Source organism: Astyanax mexicanus, chromosome 5 (assembly GCF_023375975.1).
Source record: "Astyanax mexicanus isolate ESR-SI-001 chromosome 5, AstMex3_surface, whole genome shotgun sequence".
Classification (NCBI taxonomy): Eukaryota; Metazoa; Chordata; class Actinopteri; order Characiformes; family Acestrorhamphidae; genus Astyanax; species Astyanax mexicanus.
In genome coordinates this window covers 43,714,703-43,734,401 of record NC_064412.1, presented here as the reverse complement: position 1 = coordinate 43,734,401, position 19,699 = coordinate 43,714,703, and the positions used below count along the sequence as shown (strand labels likewise).

General features: G+C 38.4%; 1 protein-coding gene across 3 annotated transcripts; it reads left to right on the top strand.

Annotated features, from left to right (window-relative positions):
- The first annotated feature begins 4,410 nt into the window (after positions 1 to 4,410).
- stx16 (syntaxin 16) lies at positions 4,411 to 17,950 on the top strand. 3 transcript variants are annotated; one of them, XM_007241541.4, is made up of 9 exons: positions 4,411 to 4,864; positions 10,741 to 10,752; positions 10,872 to 10,979; positions 11,764 to 11,904; positions 12,038 to 12,200; positions 13,080 to 13,168; positions 13,318 to 13,461; positions 13,586 to 13,666; positions 15,536 to 17,950. In XM_007241541.4, the coding sequence occupies exons 1-9, from the start codon at positions 4,733 to 4,735 to the stop codon at positions 15,635 to 15,637; spliced, it is 972 nt and encodes a 323-aa protein (XP_007241603.2). In that variant the 5' UTR covers positions 4,411 to 4,732; the 3' UTR covers positions 15,638 to 17,950. The 3 variants fall into 3 exon arrangements, with proteins under 3 accessions (XP_007241603.2, XP_007241604.2, XP_007241606.2); XM_007241542.4 differs by lacking the exon at positions 10,741 to 10,752; XM_007241544.4 differs by lacking the exon at positions 10,741 to 10,752 and having other exon boundaries at positions 4,412 to 4,813.
- Positions 17,951 to 19,699: the final 1,749 nt, after the last annotated feature.

Genomic DNA, 19,699 nt, shown 5'->3' with positions numbered 1-19,699 from the left:
CACTTTAAAGTCTTTATATATTTAAAGTTATTTTATTTTGCACAGTTATTTATTTGTGCAGTGTTTTTTTTAATACAAACAAGTTTAATAAAATCATTTTGCGAGAATGATGTTCTTTATTGCATTAATTCTAGGCAAATGTACAGCAGTAAAACTGTGATTCTTTGCTATAGGCCTACAAGGTTGTAGCAAAACAGGGTGTAATGAAGCTTATAGGATGAGTTGAACACAAAATGTATTCTATAAAAAAACAAGAACTAACAGTGTGACAGAAAAAAATATATTGTTGATGGTGACACAAAGTTGTGAGTCTCTGATATTGATATGCACATTATTTGTAACTTAATAGGTAATATTTGTATGTAAACTCCACCAGAAGCATGATGGGAAATAATCTCAGAAAGAATCTAGTTGCAGCCTTGCAGTTAGTGACCCCCAGTCTTTGTAAAATCATAGCCTGTGACTGCTGTGTGAGTAAAAAGTCTGTAACGAGTCTTTAGACGTGAGAGGGGGTCAGACTTCAGTCTGTTAAAAGTATTTTCGGAGTATTTTCAAAGTCGTGTAGTGTATGGACAGTTTAAATTACAGTAAAAAAACAACGGAACGCACAACAGCGCCCCCTGTGGCCAGACTCCAATCTTGCCCTCCGCCGTTTAAGCAGAAAACGACTCTGCTCAACACTAGTAGGGGCCCGTGAGTGAGTAAGGGATGTAAATCCTGCCAAAAATAAAGCTGAAATGAAAACACCCCAGCGCCTTGCTCTCATGGGAGGTTCTGTAGTTATAGACCCGCCTACAGTTAATGTACGTGTATTTGCATGCTGCTGAAGTTGAAAACAAAAAGTGGGAAATGAAAAGTAAATCTCCAGCAGACAGCACTAATCTTGCTTTATGTTTCCCTTTTTATTTTGACACTCAAAGTGCCCCCCACGCCCAAAACTTACCCAGCTGGCATTTCAACGTTAAATAAACGTTGTATCAACGTTGATCAGCGTAGATATTATGGCTGAATCAACGTTGAATCAACTACTGATTTTAAAAAGTGAATCAACGTTGATATAGCAGCGTTGTTTCAACGTCATAAGTTCAACCTTTAATAACCCATAGCTCACTAAAATTAGAAATTCCTATGGTTAACAAAGTGTTATCATTAAACTTACATCACTGCCAAGGGCGTAGGAGCGGGCTTGATATTGGGGGGGACACATTTGCCAATATGAACCCAAGCCCACCCAATAGTTTCCTAGAACAACATTTGTGGAAATTACTTTTAATTAAAAGTAAATTATTATTATAAGGTGATTTTACAACCTAAACATGTTACTCCACATTACAGCTACTGTTGTTAGAAAAATTATGCAAGCAATGTCTGAGTTATCACCTAATATTTAAAATAATATAACAGATTATTATTATTGTTATTATTATTATTATTATTATGTATTGGCATCATACCTGTCAAGTTTTGGACTTAAAAATAAGGGATTTTTTCCGCCGCCCCAACAGCCCAAACGAGGGAGAAAAAAAAAAAAAAAAAAAAAAAAAAAAATATATATATATATATATATATATATATATATATATATATATATATATATATATATTTTTTTTTTTTTTTTTTTTTTTTTTTTTTTTTTTTTCCCTCGTTTCCCTCGTCCCTTATATATATATAAAATTTAAATAAATTCTAACAAACCCTAAAACTAGCCCTGAACTAATAGAGTTTGGAAATGATAGTTATTGGCTGATCAGGCACATCAGGGCAGGGCATTATATATATATATGTAGATTTTTCTCAAACACTGAATATCTATCTAGCTAATTCTAAAGTTAAGCTAACTGAGTCACAAGCTGTATTTTATTAAACACACAGTGGGTTTAATTTATGTTTTGATTCAGAGAAGAGTCTTTTTAACCAGCTATCAGAAACAATCTCATCACAGTTTACATGGTTAATTACCTTTCTTTTAGAAAAATCTCCGTATATCCAGATTAGTTTTAACGACAGCTGCTCCGACTAGCTGCCTGAACTCACAGCGAGGGGAGGGGCGGGGCTTCCCGCACACTAAACTGCGCTCCGCAAAACCAGCTAGCTGATTGGCTGTTTCTCCTGAAAGGCGGGACTTTCTCCTTGAACCGGCACCACGATTGGTTAAGAGACACACAGCGGTCAGTGCATTGTCGCCTGTGGCCTATATATTTTTTTATTTAGTATAATACGGGAAATTTACGGGAAAATACTAATACGGGAGGACGGCGGGAAAGAGGAGTAAAATACGGTAGTTTCCCGGCCAAAACGGGAGACTTGACAGGTATGATTGGCATGTCAATTCTGTTGTATATTTACATTTTCTCCTGCACTTTTATTTTTTTCTACTGAGAGCTCTTCTTAAGATGGTGTCCTTTTATGTAAAAGAATGTAACTTTACGTTTCATAGAGACTTTTATAAACGTCAGGATATGTGGTCTTACTGTGAAATACAAATGAACAGAAGTCACGTTACAGCAGTGTTTCTCAACCCAGTTCTTATATATTCTACTGCATATTAACACTGTTCTGCATATTCTAGAGCTTCCTCTGGTGGATATACATGATTAATTTAGGCTCCATAGGGGGCTAAAGGATTTTAACAGGTAAACTCAGTAAATGACTGTTTATTAGCTGATCAGGTGGAAAACACTAGTTTAGGGAAGCGATCGGGGTTAAGTAACTGCTTTAAACTACCAACTTACTGTACGAAATTCTGGCGATCATCTACATCCAGCTTCTAGATAACTAGTTAGTTAAATCAATTTTCGTTCATTATAGCTCACAGTAAGTCCTGTAATCCTAAATGAATAAACAGTTTGAAAATTAAAGTGATTAGCTGATCAGGTACAGGGAAACATTACATATATATTTTATTTTTTTCCTTTAACCCTGACTCCCAATCTAGTTAATTCCAAAGATAAGCTTACACACTAACACAGCTGCAGTTTATTAATCACAGTGGGTTTAAACTGTGTGCTGATTCAGAGACGTGTATTTTTAACCAGCTATCAGAAACATATCATCACAGTTGAAGTGGTTAGCCTATCGTTACCTTTCTTTTAGAAAAATCTCCGTATATCCATATCTGTTTTAAAATCAGCTGAAGCTGCTGCGTCCCGATCCCGCTGCTAAATCTCACAGCGAGGGGGCGGGGCTTCCCCAACAGCAAACTGCATCTGCTCCGCGCGCCGCAAAACCAGCAAGCTGATTGGCTGTTTCTACTGAGAGGCGTGACTTAATACCTGAACCGGCTCCGTGATTGGTCCGGTCTGTCTCCTCATTAATAGTACAGCTGACCTGAGCGAACTGATATCATTTTTGGGGGGGACAAATACACCTGTTTCTAATATTGGGTGGGACATGTCCCACCCATCCCCCCCGGTTCCTACGCCTATGATCACTGCAGTAAAGCTGAGTATAACAAAAGTTACCCACCTCTACCAATCTGATTCAACATCTGATCTCAAAAACACTAAAACAGTAAAACTATTAGAACATGAACATGATGTTAAATTAAAAAGCAGTTACTGCAAATAAAAGTAAAAAACTTTTTATTTCTCCATTCAACCGTTTTTAGAAATTATATGGTGATGAAATATAAAATACTAATTCAAAAGGCAGAAGGTTGAGGACATTATGTTGATTTAACATAAAAAAATCAATGATAGCACAACCATTGAACATTAAACGTTGATTTAACGCTAAAATTTCAACGTTACCACAACTATTGAACATTTCAACGTTGAAACAACAACAGACATTACTTTAGTCATGTTTCAACCACATTTCAACATTGAAGGTCGGTTGTATACCATGATGAATGAATTAAAAACAATACCTAATGAACAGAATATTCTTGTTCTTTCGCAAGTAGAATTACGTATTGTAAGAATAAAAAAATAATAAAGCATTACTGCTACTGTGTGCTGACTGGCCTTTTCGTTTTGATAATATTAAGCCATACAGAAATATTTTAAAAGAAAATAAGTACATTACTCTGCACCAAATTAATTCTTAATTATTTATAAACTTCATTTTGAACTCACTCGGGAGCGCCCTCTGGTGGACTGGCAAACCCACCAGAGACTGAGTGGATATTCTCCTCTGTAGAAGATCTCTGGTTGTAACTTACTCTGTTCAAAAACGGGTCGTGAAGATCGTAAACGGAGACAAGATGGCACTTTAGGTCAAACTCAGGGACATATATTTAAACGCGTCTGTAATATTAAGGGAATAAACTAACGGGCTGGTTTGATATTACGGTTCAGTGCTGATGGAAACAGCAATGTAATGCGCTGTTTTATTCAGCGTGCTGTTGGTTTGGAGGATCTCGCTCTCACTGAGAACATCTTTGTTGAGCGGATGTGACGCTCTGGGCTCGTCATGCACACGGTAGTGTTGTCGTCGTGGAGGCCGTGATGTACTGCGGGGTACTGTAGCTGTATCTCAGCGCGTCTCGGGGTGACGGAGCGCGCCTTTATGTGGATCTGTGGAGAACTGGGACTGTACGCAGACTCGCCCGTGGCGGGGCGCGGCGGAGGGAGCAGCCGGGCGGGTGTAGAGGAGGTGTAAAGGAGGTGGCGTTGGCGGATTGTTTATCCGGACAGAGAGACTAACTGGACGGACGATCTGATCTGACCGTAGAAAAGCTGCGTTAGGGCGCACGGGCCTCTCGCGCGCTCGCTCCGGTAAAACAGTAGCCATGGCAACTAGGCGCCTGACCGACGCCTTCTTGTTAATGCGGAACAATGCGATCCAAAACCGGCAGATTTTGGCCGAGCAAGTGAGTACACACGAGCCCCGCCGAGCTCTGAATACACGTAGCAATGCTGCGGTGAGTCCACTGTTAATTGTCTGTATAGATTTGCTTAGGTGTGTGTGTGTGTGAGCAGACTGACTCAGACTTCTTACACGAACTGACCTTTCCAACTGAAATGGTGCAGCAGTTCCACTGTGGCTCCTAAGGGTTCAGTGCTGTAACTGCACCACCATCTAACTGAGAGTTCCTTTAAGAAGCGAGCTCGCGCTCCGTGTGTGAGGTGTAGCCTGATGGTTTGATGTTTTACACCAAACACTGCATGTGTTTACGTGTTGTAAGCCAAGGAGCAGCAGATCATCTATTATCGCTCGCACGGACTCTTTACATTAAGTTCTCTTTCTGATCGGGTTAATTTGGCTTCTCTGCCTGCCGCTACCCCCGTGTAAAAGTACAGAGAACTTGTTATGAAGATCTTCCTGATAGGTTTTGATAGGTCCTTGCTGTATTTCACTCCCAGTGTCACTCTTTTTTAGATGGGCGGGTCTAAAGTGGGCCAGACTGACGCCAGCAGGTCCCTCACTCATTCACTAATATTCACTATTCTTTGTTTACGCCTTAGGGATCTTTGTTTGTGCCGCTCTGACACAACACCACCAATAGTATATTAAGTTATATATTGGAAATTAATCTGTACGCTACATTTAGGGATGCACTGTGAGTGTTGAAAGTGAAGCGTGTAGGGAATGAAACGCACTGTTTCTGTAACAGGGACTGATAACAGCGTTTGTAAGGTATTGGTTCAGCTTCTCCATCTCATGGCTGTGTGCGTTGCCATGGTAATTTAAACAAACGTTTGTTCGCCAGTGAAAGACAGCTGTTAGTCACGCACTTTCATGAGAATATTATGCCCACGCCCACATGGTTCTCAGAGTGCATTTTGAGGAGTGGTATGGCGTCACATCAATGTCAAAAGTCGGGGGTGCAAAAATACCTGGTGAAAAAAATTTACCTGCGTGTTTCAACAATTTATGTGTGCGAAGACAACTGTGAATTCGAGAGAAATTAGTTTGTTTCTATGTACACATTGCTAAACCGTTCACATAACACTTGAGTTTTGTATTATATGAAACATCAGTATATACAATAGTGGTGCCAGGATGGTTCTGTGCATATTTGCTTATTGGTGATAGCACAATATAAACTCCAGGGATAAACTCCAGTCATTTTTGAAGTAATAGTTAATAGCAGAGACGATGAAAATTTATTTTCTTGAGAGACCAAAAAACATTAATATTTTAAGTATTGGTCTAAGTGACTCATCTAGGCCTGTCGTGATAACTATGTTATCGACTTAACGTACGATCATTTTTTTAAACCACGACAGTTTTTGCCACTGGGTTTCCGCGTGGGATTGTTTACACAAGAATAAATCGGAGCTACAGTTCAGCGAGTCCCGCTGCGCTGCTCTCTCGCCGACTCTCTGTCTGAGACGAAGACAAATCTGTCAGACAGTGACATCTATCGGTTAATCAGTGTAGTGCACGCATAGCTTATGTGTGACAGTGCCAGTGCATCCACACATGCGTGCACAGCGGAGTGTGTGTGTGTGTGTTAGCTTGCGAACGTATTTAAGGCTAATATGACTTTCTCAAAACTAAACAGCTTTAGAGAAGGTTTATTTTGTTTCAAAACAGTGGAAACGAAGCTAAAATCTCATTTAAAGCACAGCCATCCAGCCCAACTTTCTGAGCTGAATATTGAATATGAATATGGTTCCCCCAGAGAGATCCTGCCTCAAGCACTGGTGTTCCTTGCTCAAATTTATTTCTGACAGTTACATTAAAAAAATACATTTATAGCAAGAGCCAAGGGCGTAGGAGCGGGCTTGATATTGGGGGGGACACATTTGCCAATATGAACCCAAGCCCACCCAATAGTTTCCTAGAACAACATTTGTGGAAATTACTTTTAATTAAAAGTAAATTATTATTATAAGGTGATTTTACAACCTAAACATGTTACTCCACATTACAGCTACTGTTGTTAGAAAAATTATACAAGCAATGTCTGAATTATGTACATATGACAAAAATTTTCAGTTATCACCTAATATTTAAAATAATATAACAGATTATTATTATTGTTATTATTATTATTATTATTATTATTATTATTATTATTATTATTATTATTATTATTATTATTATTATTGGCATGTCAATTCTGTTGTATATTTACATTTTCTCCTGCACTTTTATTTTTTTCTACTGAGAGCTCTTCTTAAGATGGTGTCCTTTTATGTAAAAGAATGTAACTTTACGTTTCATAGAGACTTTTATAAACCTCAGAACATGTGGTCTTACTGTGAAATACAAATGAACAGAAGTCACGTTACAGCAGTGTTTCTCAACCCAGTTCTTATATATTCTACTGCATATTAAAACTGTTCTGCATATTCTAGAGCTTCCTCTGGTGGATATACATGATTAATTTAGGCTCCATAGGGGGCTAAAGGATTTTAACAGGTAAACTCAGTAAATGACTGTTTATTAGCTGATCAGGTGGAAAACACTAGTTTAGGGCAGTGATCGGGGTTAAGTAACTGCTTTAAACTACCAACTTAAAGTACTGTACGAAATTCTGGCGATCATCTACATCCAGCTTCTAGATAACTAGTTAGTTAAATCAATTTTCGTTCATTATAGCTCACAGTAAGTCCTGTAATCCTAAATGAATAAACAGTTTGAAAATTAAAGTGATTAGCTGATCAGGTACAGGGAAACATTACATATATATTTTATTTTTTTCCTTTAACCCTGACTCCCAATCTAGTTAATTCCAAAGATAAGCTTACACACTAACACAGCTGCAGTTTATTAATCACAGTGGGTTTAAACTGTGTGCTGATTCAGAGACGTGTATTTTTAACCAGCTATCAGAAACATATCATCACAGTTGAAGTGGTTAGCCTATTGTTACCTTTATTTTAGTAAAATCTCCGTATATTCATCTCTGTTTTAAAATCAGCTGAAGCTGCTGCGTCCCGATCCCGCTGCTAAATCTCACAGCGAGGGGGCGGGGCTTCCCCAACAGCAAACTGCCTCTGCTCCGCGCGCCGCAAAACCGGCAAGCTGATTGGCTGTTTCTACTGAGAGGCGTGACTTAATACCTGAACCGGCTCCGTGATTGGTCCGGTCTGTCTCCTCATTAATAGTACAGCTGACCTGAGCGAACTGATATCATTTTTGGGGGGGACATGTCCCACCCATCCCCCCCGGTTCCTACGCCTATGGCAAGAGCTATGGGCTGCTGAGCCACCTGTGTCTTTGATCATATGGACACTTGTTTTTTTGAGTTAATGTATGTTTTACAGCATTTACATATATGATCAGAGAAAATAATCTGTAAGTGCCTGTCCAGATAAAAAAAAAAGTTGAATTAATGTAAATGTTACTGTAATCTATATGTTGTTACTTTACTTTTTATATGAAGGTCTGTATAATATTTAGTGCCGTTTTCTCAGAACCCACAGAGTTCCAGGGTGGTTGTACATTATTTGTTTTAGTTATTTAGGATATTAAAATATTTCTTTATTGGAAGCCCAATGTCTGTTTTTAATAATAAAAAGTTTCTGTAAAATGGTGTAATAATATTATTATACTAGTATTTTATTACTGTGGCACACTGTCTTAAAGCTCCTTTGGTAGCGCAGAAGAAGGAAAAAAGCTTTCTGTAGTGCCACTTTCAAATGACAATATTATCGTTTATCTCAATAATTCTACTATCGTGACAGGCCTAGACTCATCCCAAGAAGACGTTGGCTATTTTGAAATTAATGCGTTTTCTCACATTTTTTAAACTTGTGAGAAACTCTCACACTTGTGAACTCCTCCTAGGTTTTATATCAGATTCTTTAGATATTTGGAAAATTGAACATCAGGCATGTGTAATGTAAGAAACTGCAAAAGAAAAGTAGATATTTTAAATGTGGATAAAATAGCAGGAAGTTGATTTGCTTGATTTGTCACATAAAACCAGAAAATGGATATATTTTGATGATGTTAGGGGTTTTGAAGAGGTTACACATTTAAGTGTTGTAGGACAAGTTTTGATCTGACATCACAATTCTGGATCATGGTTTCGCAGTGGTTCTATTTCTCCGACTATGCTTTAAATGCTAAATTGTTGTCTTTTGCTGGTAACAGTAGTAAGTCTGACACACCCCTGGAAGTGCTGTATGATTATAATACTGTGGTTTAATAGTCTTCGCCCAGTGCTTACGAATTTTGGTAGGAACATTGTTCTCATCATGGTAAACAGATTCATTGGGTTCATTGGGTTAACTCTACACCCAACCGGACATCGGCCCGTGTCTGTATTTTTGCACCAAAAGTCCTGTTTACTGCAAACTGAAGTGGGCTTTACAAGTTTTTTGGGTAATTTGTGTCAGGTGTAGTTAATAATCCTGTTTTGCCTCATCTGTGCACACCTAAAGTTTTATTGGGGTCAGGGGTCAATCAAAGTATATGAAGAACCTTAGCACTTATTACTCTGGCTGTCCTCTTTATTTTTATATTATGTAATAGTTATGTTTTTTTGTGACACTGTTGGCATTTAGCTGAAAGTGGGTTCTGCTGTAATGGTGATGTGGTGGCTCCTTCGCTTAATTCTGCTGTATGTGCATTTTTGTGAGACCTGCATGTGTCCTTGTTAGAAGTTTGGTTGGTTTGCATGCTGAGTGAGTGTTGTTCTGTTTAAGTCTGTGGTTCTCAGTTGGGGAAACCACAGCCCAGAGTTCAGGACTGTTCATTAGGAATGGTCTTCAGCTCTACTTCCTACTGGAGGAAGTTTTGATCCCCTAGTTCTGCAACAGTGCTATTCTGCAAGTCTTTCCTAAACTCACATAGTGTATGGCCTTATGAAATCTTTTTTTTCTTTACACTTCAGGTTTTTAGGGTTTTAACAGTTTTTTTTTTTTAAGAAATAGTACTGGTCTTCAGCACTTGTGGGAATATCAATGAAAAACATGAAAAAAAAAGCATAGATGCGTTTATAATTGTTTAAAATGAATATCAATGCAATCTGTAATTTAACTCAATAGTTTCTCCCCAAGAGAACGAAAGTAGCACTTAGTTAGCTTCAGTGCGTACCATTTAAACTGAAGAATTGGTACAAATCTACCTACAAATAAAACAATATGCTATTTCTAATGAAATTTAATTAACAAAACTTGCAGAAAAGCAGTTGGGATACTGCTTTGCCCTGAGTTTTTTTGTTTGTTTTTTTGGCATATTCAAAGCTAGTATTTTGAGACATTTTAACACCTCTGTTATCCAGCTATCTGTACACACACTGTGATGTACGTGCATGTATGTGTTAATCAGAAGCAATTTTGGATTTAATAAGTACAGATACTAAAAAAATACAGATTTTAGATAGTTTATATTTTTAATTCTTTGTATTTCCATGGTTATATCTAAACTCCATTTGTGTTCTCCACTTGCAGAAATCAAAGGGCCCTAATAGTGGTAGAACCCCAGAAAGAATTCAGAGAACCAAAGATGTTATCTAAGAAGTTAATACATGACCAAGTGTCAGTTGATGTGTAATTTACTATAATGCTTTATTATTTGTGATCAAATTAAACAGGATTCAATTAATTTAAAATTATCTTCAGCACTGTCATCAAAACCTGCTCTTTATTTGTTTATATGTTTAAATTGGTTAAGTTTATTTATAAACCGTAGCTGTGAACAATCCAAAAATACTGTAATAACTTCTTTTTACATTAAGGGTCGACAGTGATGAAGTTTTATATTTGGATGCCGATCATTGAGGCTCTTCTTCTCTAATTTGCTCTCGGGTTACTGCCCTGTTTTCTCCCTTTCTCTTTCTCTCTCCTTGCTTGTTCTCTCTGGATGGGACTCCGTGGTTTCTGCTGATCATTTTAGGAATTTGATGAGGTACTGTCAAACATTCACATCCTAAAAGCCACACTTGATGCTCCTTATTCACAGTCCTCTGTCCACTTTCAGACTATTGAATTAAATCCTCTGTCAACCTGACCCTTTGCCTCTTGCAGTTGGCAGATGACCGGATGGCTCTGGTGTCTGGGATTAGTTTGGATCCAGAAGCCGCTATCGGGGTAACCAAACTACTCCCACCCAAATGGATAGAAGGTGTAGACGAGGTAAACTGCTTTATCTTCATCCAAAAAAATACAGTGAGATTTATTTTATTTAGAATGAAAGTATATTCTTATGAAAGCATATTCTTGTCACAAATCCCTGATGATTCTGAAAAAAACTTTTATAATAATTATATACCCCCAAATAATCCACAGTGATCATTGGAATAATGCCTAACGTTTAATGATCAAATGAGGGAACAATCCCTCTTGAATCTTGCTAAACCCTGCCAAACCCCAATCACTGATCATTCCTGCTACTTCTTAATGGATCCTGAAAAGCTCTGTTGGTATTGCGTTAGTAGTTGGTTTATTAAAGTCAGTTTAAAAAATATGAGAGGTATGCTTACACTTGCAGTTCTATTTCATGCCTTTTGGTGTGTCACCCTTATCAGCCAGCATGCTAATGCGGCACTAGCAAAATGCTAGTGGATTGGGATGAGGCTGGTAGATGTCATAACAACGTGTCTTCTCCATTTTGCATTTTGCTAATTAGCTAGTGTGATTTGATTCACAAGTTCGCATGCAAAAAGTAGACCAGACACATTCGATGACCATGCTCCTGTTGCTGATTAAGCAGTATAATAAATGAATAAAAGAAACTATAATCAGGTCTGCCATGCAGTGGAACACCAGCCTATGTTAACTCTGTGTAATCTGTGTTGGCTCTGTTAGCTCTGTTTCAGCTTTGTGTTATTTGTGCATTAGCTGTGCTAGTTCTGTGTCAGCTGTTCAGCTGTGCATAAGATTTATTTAGTCTGATTGGTTTAAATTTGTTGATGCTCAGATTCAGTATGAAATCACACGCATTCGGCAGAAGATGAAGGAGCTGGCCAGCCTGCACGATAAACACATGAACCGGCCCACGCTGGACGACAGCAGTGAGGAGGAACATGCTATAGAGATCACTACACAGGAAATAACACAGGTTGGCACACGGATAATATTTTTACTTTCTGCTAAAATGAATCAGAAACAGTTTCAGTCACTTGTATGAAGACGATTAACTGTGTGTGTGTGTGTGTGTGTGTGTGTGTGTGTGCGCGCGCGCGTGCGTGCAGATGTTCCACCGGTGTCAGCGGGCAGTAACAGGGCTGCAGACTCGCTGTGGTCACTGCACTGAACAGGAGGAGCGGCTTCTTAGAAACGTGGTCTCCTCCCTTGCGCAGAGCCTTCAGGACCTCTCAACCACCTTCAGACACACGCAGTCAAGCTACCTGAAACGTACACATACACATTTGCCTTTGTTTTAGACAGAATTCATGCAATAAAGAACATCATTACTGCAAATGTGTTTTTATTAATCTTGTTTTTATCAAAAATAGAACTGCAGAATAACAAAAAAGTAGTGCAAAATAAAATAACTTTTTCCGTAACTCTCCTATTGGTTGTTGACATTGTTCACCTCACTATCTGCGTGAGCCAAGTCTCAAGACCTATGATAATATTAAACACAGTTGATTTTATCTGAACCCCAGGACGAGAAAAAGACTGACTAAAACTTTTAATCCTAACCACCTTACACTGAACGACCGTGTTGACGCAACCGCAGCCCAACTCTAACAAGACTCTCGTGATTTTTTCACGACTCTAAAATCGCTTGAAAATTGTTAGGTGTATAGTAGGCCTTAGACAGACCGAATGAGCTATGGGTGGGCGATATGGCTCTAAAATACCACCCCTACAAATACATATATAATATAATAAAGGCCTATACGTATCAGTAAAAAAAAAAAAAAAGAAGTGAACTCCGGCATTTACAGAGCTAAAATATAGATACTCTCAGATTTTTTTTTTTACAAAAGCTAGACAGTATTCAACAGTACTTAATATACTTTTTCTAAACTCTTAACACAGCAAAACACATACACATAATTAGCCAAACCGTGTCTTTCCTGCTTAACACATTTTGCTCACTAAATACCTCATTTCAATAAAAGGTAAAAAGGGTTTTGATTTAAAACGTTCTATGTAAAAAAGGTGTATTGTGCAATAAGAGAGTAAGCTTTCCCCTTGGGTAAATAAAGAGGTGTAGTCTCAAGTTAAAAATGCAGATTTACAATTACAGCAAATATTGTATCAGCTTTTTTCCCTCTTCCTCAGGGATGAAGAATCGCGAAGAAAGATCAAAACACTTTTTCGACTCCGGACCTTTGATGGAGGAGGATGAGGAGGTAGCTCTGTATGACCAGGTGAGGCAGACATAGACGATCGAATGTAAACAATTATCAAGAAGCAAAACATCTTTATACTATAGTTAACTCTTTCTGTCTCTTTTTCCTTTCTCTCTCTCTCTCTCTCTCTCTCTATCTCTCTCTCTCTATCTCTCTCCCTCTGCCAGGGGTTCACAGATGACCAGCTTGTCCTGGTGGAGCAGAACACTGTGATGGTGGAGGAGAGAGAGAGAGAGATTCGGCAAATTGTTCAGTCCATTTCTGACCTCAATGAAATATTCAGAGACCTTGCAGGCATGGTGGTGGAGCAGGTTAGTAATGCCACCTGCTGGATAATAAGGGGAACTGTCTTGCATGTTAGAATGATCAGATCCTATTTAGTCTACACTGATGTTAATGTTAAATTGTCTCTTGTGTGTGTGTGTGTGTGTACAGGGTACAGTCCTGGACCGAATCGACTTCAATGTGGAGCAAGCGTGCGTCAAAACAGAGGACGGACTCAAACAGTTACAGAAGGTAAAGCTTCAAGTTAAAGAAAAATCTAACATGAATGCTGAATATTGTTTAGTACCTGATGTATGTGTTTTACCTTCTTTTGGACTACACTAGACTTAACCATTAGCCTAAACTATGTAGATATATATTTATTTATTTTAAAATAGACCACTGGAGGTATTTCACAAGTGAGCTAACTCAATAAGCCAGATTTTTTGAGAGAAGAATGGATCATTTAGCATAAATTTGGTTGGCAAAAAAGGCTGAAACTAGTTACTACACCACTTTTACTTTTACAGTTAATGCAGAAGCATATAGAGTATCTAACACAAGTTAACACATGCCTAGTTATTTTTGCTGAAGCAATGTGACATTATTTATAGTTTTACCATTTATTTTCTTACAACAATGCACTTTAAGCTTGTGAGAGAAATATATTTTGTATCAAAAGTGCATTCTAAGTGCTTTAACGCAAATATATTTCTCCTTTTATCATAATTTTTAGTTTTAACTATATACTTATTTTAATTATACTTTAATTTCTTGGAGCAAATATCTTCTAGAAACATATTTATATTAATACTTTTTAATTTATAAACTTTTATTTTGTTTATTATAATCCAATATCCAATAAGTTACATAATCCAATATGACTCAATAAACATTTGAATTATGTTTTATTAACTTATATATTAAATGAATAATCTGTGTTAATACAAATAATATTTTGGGACATTTTTCAGTGAGTTTTTAGCTGATATGTTGCTGATATATTTGCACTCGAATGTTTGGGTATGCATACCTGTCAAGTCTCCCGTTTTGGCCGGGAAACTACCGTATTTTACTCCCCTTTCCTGCCGTTCTCCCGTATGGGTATTTTCCCGTAAATTTCCCGTATTATATTAAAAATTAAAAAACTCTATTATTGAGGCGACTGACTGCTGTGTGTTTCTTAACCAATCGTGGTGCCGGTTCAAGAAGAAAGTCCCGCCTTTCAGGAGAAACAGCCAATCAGCTTGCTGGTTTTGAGGTGCGTGGAGGAGGGTCAGTGTGGGGATCCCCCCCCTCCCCTGTGATCTCACAGTAACACCAAAAAAGTGAAGATTTTATGTAAATATCTAGAAAAGGTTTTATTAAGGCTGTATTATATAGGAATATAGGAATATCCACAGCATTTCAGTGTCAACAAAGGTAGACCTATTACATTCTGATAATCAAATTGTAGTTTGTTCGTGGTTCACAGGTGGTTATTTTAGATTTCTTGTAAACCTGTCTTAAAATGTAAGGGATACTGAACCTCGGTTGGGCTAGTTGGATGGCTCGAAGCGGGCGGCGGAAAATTTCCCTTATTTTTAAATCCAAAACTTGACAGGTATGGGTATGTTAGTCTGGATTCCTGATGCCAGGCTTTAGTGAGCGGGAACTGATCTCAGCTGGATCATAGTGTAGCGTAATGAGTCTGGAGTGAAAACCTGAGCAAGGCATACTCAAAAAGCCTATCTTTTGTAAGCTCCCTTCACGGAATAAACCCCAGATTGGCTTGGTAAAGTGATGTGGTTTAGAATGTGCTGTGACTTATTTAATCTAAATCACAAACATAAATTCTCTACAGACTTGAACCGTAACAGGAACCAATTTCACCTCAACACAGTGTGTGGCATCAGTCGTTTTTAGGAACAGTGGCGTTGTTAACTAAAGAAGCACAAGTCAGATGTTGAAACACTGATCATATTATTCTGATTTTTTAAATTCTTTTAAAGCTTTTATGAAACATTGAAATTAGTTTAGCCATTACAGCATTAGTTGGTTGATATTACTGTTGGTGATAAATACTGTCTGTAAAAATGATGATGATCATGATGACATATGATTGTTTTTCTTTTTCTTTAGGCAGAACAGTATCAGAAGAAGAACAGAAAGATGTTGATCATTTTGATCCTCTTTGTCATCGTCGTCATTCTTATAATCATTCTATTTGCAACCAAGTTTTAGTAAGTTATTCTGTGTGTCTGTCTGGGGGAAGGTGAGCTTTTCTTGTGAAGTGTGTGTTCTGACCTCAACATACAGAAACACACAGACAGCGTCTGTTAGTGCCCTTCATGTGCGGTATATGGACTATGAGACTAGAGTTGCTTTACCTCTTCCCTTACCTTTACACACACTTCCTTTACTACTCCTGATTGAGGTGTTTCCCCTGTTCTGTCAGGGAGAAAGACTGTATTCCTGTGTGCGTGCGTGCGCGCATGCTGAGCTCAGTGTTTGGGTGAGGATTGGTTAGGGTAGGTTGGTAAGGATGGTGTACATTGCTCTTTTGAAGAGTTGATGAGCCCGTTGACCTCCATCAGACTGACCTTCACTGTAGACGGTGAACTGACGCATAATCTCTGCACACGCCTGGCCCAATCTGGTCATATGGCTGTACTACTGTTTCTGTTAAATATCAGAGTGTAATTATTTATTATAATAAGGGGTGACCGGTTTGAGTGGAGTGTCTGTGTGTAAACACTGAGTTACACTAATCACTGTCCAGTGCTCACTCACTCTCCTCATGCACCATTATGGTTAAGGAGGATGGTTCCTGTGCCTGACCACAAATAAAATCATAGCCTGATATTAAATGTGACTCTCTCTCCATCAGTCGGTTTCTGACAGTGTTTAATGGAAACTCTGATCTCTGTTTATCTGACAGATCTTCTGTAAAGCTGGATTTCGGAAAGTTTTTAAGAAAATAAAATGTAATGTCTGAATCTGTTTGTTTCTTTTATTTTCCATTTTCCTCTTTATTTCAAATGTATTTAAGTACATTTGGTTATATGTACATTTAGAAGTGTGAATGTTAATAATTTCTGTTGATGTTTGATTTGGTGGTTTTATCCTTTTGTTGTGGGTTTAAATGTATTTAGCCAGGAGGCAGCCAACCTGGAGTCCAATCAATAAGATGTGATTGGATGTGTTGGTTAAAGCTGCCCTGCCCTATAGAAAACACAATAGTTTTGAGTTTGCTGTTCTTAAGAAGCATTGCTTAGTATGAATCTTGCCTCGCACAGAAAAGCTCTCAGAAGACATATGTTTAAGAATCGTTGACTTAAAGTATCTCTAAAAATCTTGATGTTCATGTGTCTACGGTTAGACAGAGGGTCTACAAATGAGAAAGTTCAGCACTGTTGCTACTCTCCCTATGTGTGGTAAAGTCCTGTAAAGATGACTGCAAGAGCACAGTGCAGAATGATCAACGAGATCTCTGGCACATGCTATAATTTTTGTTGACAAATCTACAATAAGGAAACCATTAAACAAGAATGGAGTTCATGGGAGGACACAACAGAGGAAGCCACTGCTGTCCCAAAAAAAAAAAAACATTGCTGCACGTTTGAAGTTTGTAAAAGATCACCTGGATGTTCCACAGCACTACTGACTAAATATACTGAGTTGAGTTGTTTGGAAGGAACACACAATGCTATGTGTGGAGAAAAAAAAGGCACAGCACACCATCATCTAAACCTAAAGATATTTTGCAGGAAAACTTAAGACCATCTGTCTGTCAACTAAAGCTAAACAGAGGATGGATGATGCAACAGGACCACGACCCAAAACACAGAATTAAATCAACAACGGAATGACTTCAACAGAAGAAAATACTCCTTCTGGAGAGTCCTGACATCAACCCAATTGAGATGCTGTGGCATGAGCGATTCACACCAGATATCTCAAGAATATTGAGATACCTCAAGAAACAGTTTAGTGAAGAGAAATGATCTAAAATTCCTCCTGACTGTTGTGCAGGTCTGATCTGCAACTACAGGAAACGTTTGGTTGAGGTTTTTGCTGCCAAGGAGGGTCAACCAGTTATTAAATCTAAAGATTTACATACCTTTTCCACCCTCCACTGTGAATATTAACATGTTAAAATGTAAATCATATTAACATGTTTTGTGGTCTGACGCAAAACGAGAATCAAAATCTCTGGCTCATTTCTCAGGCTGTGGCAGGTAGAATCTCAAACAGGAAATACTCCGTAGGGTAGACTGTCCCATTTCAGTAAAGCCGCTGCAGCCTACCCATCCTTCGAAGGACACACCTTCATAGACCGCGTCCTTCGAAGGATGCAGCCCCTGAGTTGGGACACTGTATAATATCTCTGACTTTTCAGAGCAAAGGTTCGTCAAAAGGTTATTAACCCGAAGCCTCATTAAATCGCTCACTAGTGACAACTGCTGTGCAAAGGGGATATATAACGGACTAAATGAATCCTGATCCAGAATATCCTGAAATGTACATGTATAAAATAAACTCTGTCTTTTGTCACTCTGTCTTAATGAATATTCAAGTGTGTGTTTGCATTTAAATATTAGTTAAGTGTTGTGATGTTGAACACTCAAAATGAATACATCTATGATGTACACTGACACCAAATACAAGTGTGCTTACGGAACTGAGAGTGGATACTGTATACAGTATACTGCAGCAGAGAGGTATGGAGAAAGGAACAAAAATAACTTAATGATTCTTATTTTAGAAAGAAGCTTTTTAACTGTGTTGGGTTAAGGCTATTTTTTTAATACAATCTCCACTATCTTAGCCAAAAAAAAAATGTCAGTGCTAACTGATGTAAATGTGGATATTGATGCTGAATTCAAAGATCTAAGACTTTTTCTATGTACACAAAAGACCTTTTTCTCTCAAATTTTGTTCACAACTGTGTCTAAACAACTGTGTCTAAAATCTGTGTTAGTGAGCACTTCTCTTTGCTGAAATAAACCATCCACCAGTCACAGGTGTGGCACATCAAGATGCTGATTAGACACAGTGATTATTACCAGGGGCGCAGCAGCAAATTCTGGGCCTCAATGTTAGTGGGCCCCTATCCATGCCAGTACCCAAGGAACGTGACTGAAAAAAAAAAATCTGGATTTTCATGGGCCCCTCTCCCTACTCGGGCCATGTGTAGCCAGGTCCACTTTACTCCCCCAATACCACACCCATGATTGTTACACAGGTGTACCTTGGGCTGGCCACAATAAAAGGCCACTCTAAATTGTTTTGTCACAAAGCACAATGCCACACATGTTGCAAGTTTTGAGGGAGTGTTCAATTAGCATGGTGACTGCAGGAATGCACACCAGAGTGCCCGTGAATTGCATGTTCATTTCTCCACCACAAGCCATCCCCAAAGGTGTTTCAGAGAATGTAACAGTACATTCAACCGGCCTCACAATCGTCTCAGGGAAGCTCATCTGCATGCTCGTCATCCTCATGGAGTCTCCACCTGACTGCAGTTCGTTGTCGTAACCAACTTGAGTTGGCTCACTTTCAGTGACATCTGGCAGAGGAATTTTGAATGCAAAGAGAAGAGATCCTGAGGCCCATTGTTGTGCTGTTCACCCATGACCATAACCTCATATTTTGTTCTTGAAAGCTTTAAACATCCTAGTTCTTGCGTGGCCAGCATACTCGCCGGGCATGTCACCCACTGAGCACATTTTGGATGCTCTGGAATGATGTATACAGCCGGTTCCAGTTCCTGCCAATATACAGCATACCTGTCAAGTTTTGGATTTAAAAATAAGGGAAATTTTCCGTCACCCGCTTCGAGCCGCCCACCAACTCAGCCGAGGTTCAGAATCCCTTACCTTTCAAGACAGGTTTACTATTAATCTAAAAAAAAAACACCTGTCAACCACTTACAAACTACAATTAGATTATCAGAATCTGATAGGTCTATCTTTGTTGACACTGAAATATTGTGGGCATTCCTTATAATCTTCTTATAATACAGTTTAAGTAAAACCCTTTTCTAGATATTTACATGTATATTTACATATAGTATCATAAGCTTTTACAAAAAGGACATGGACCAGATATATTCCATAAGTAAATTTTAGTCCTAAGGGGCCTACACAATTAATAATTTCATTAATACTTTTTTCTATTGATCAGTCCAGTCCTGATCAATTCAGTTACTTTCAGTCCTCTTCACATTTTCTCTCCAGATAAGATTTAACGTCAGCTGCTCCGACTAGCTCTCACAGCGAGGGGGGCGGGGCTTTCGAACTT

Bases quoted from the DNA above. Each gene is read 5' to 3' on its own strand.
- stx16 (XM_007241541.4), top strand. From the start codon at position 4,733: ATGGCAACTAGGCGCCTGACCGACGCCTTCTTGTTAATGCGGAACAAT. The intron at 11,905-12,037 runs GTTGGCACACGG...GCGTGCGTGCAG, and splicing joins CTACACAGGAAATAACACAG to ATGTTCCACCGGTGTCAGCG. The intron at 13,667-15,535 runs GTAAAGCTTCAA...CTTTTTCTTTAG, and splicing joins GACTCAAACAGTTACAGAAG to GCAGAACAGTATCAGAAGAA.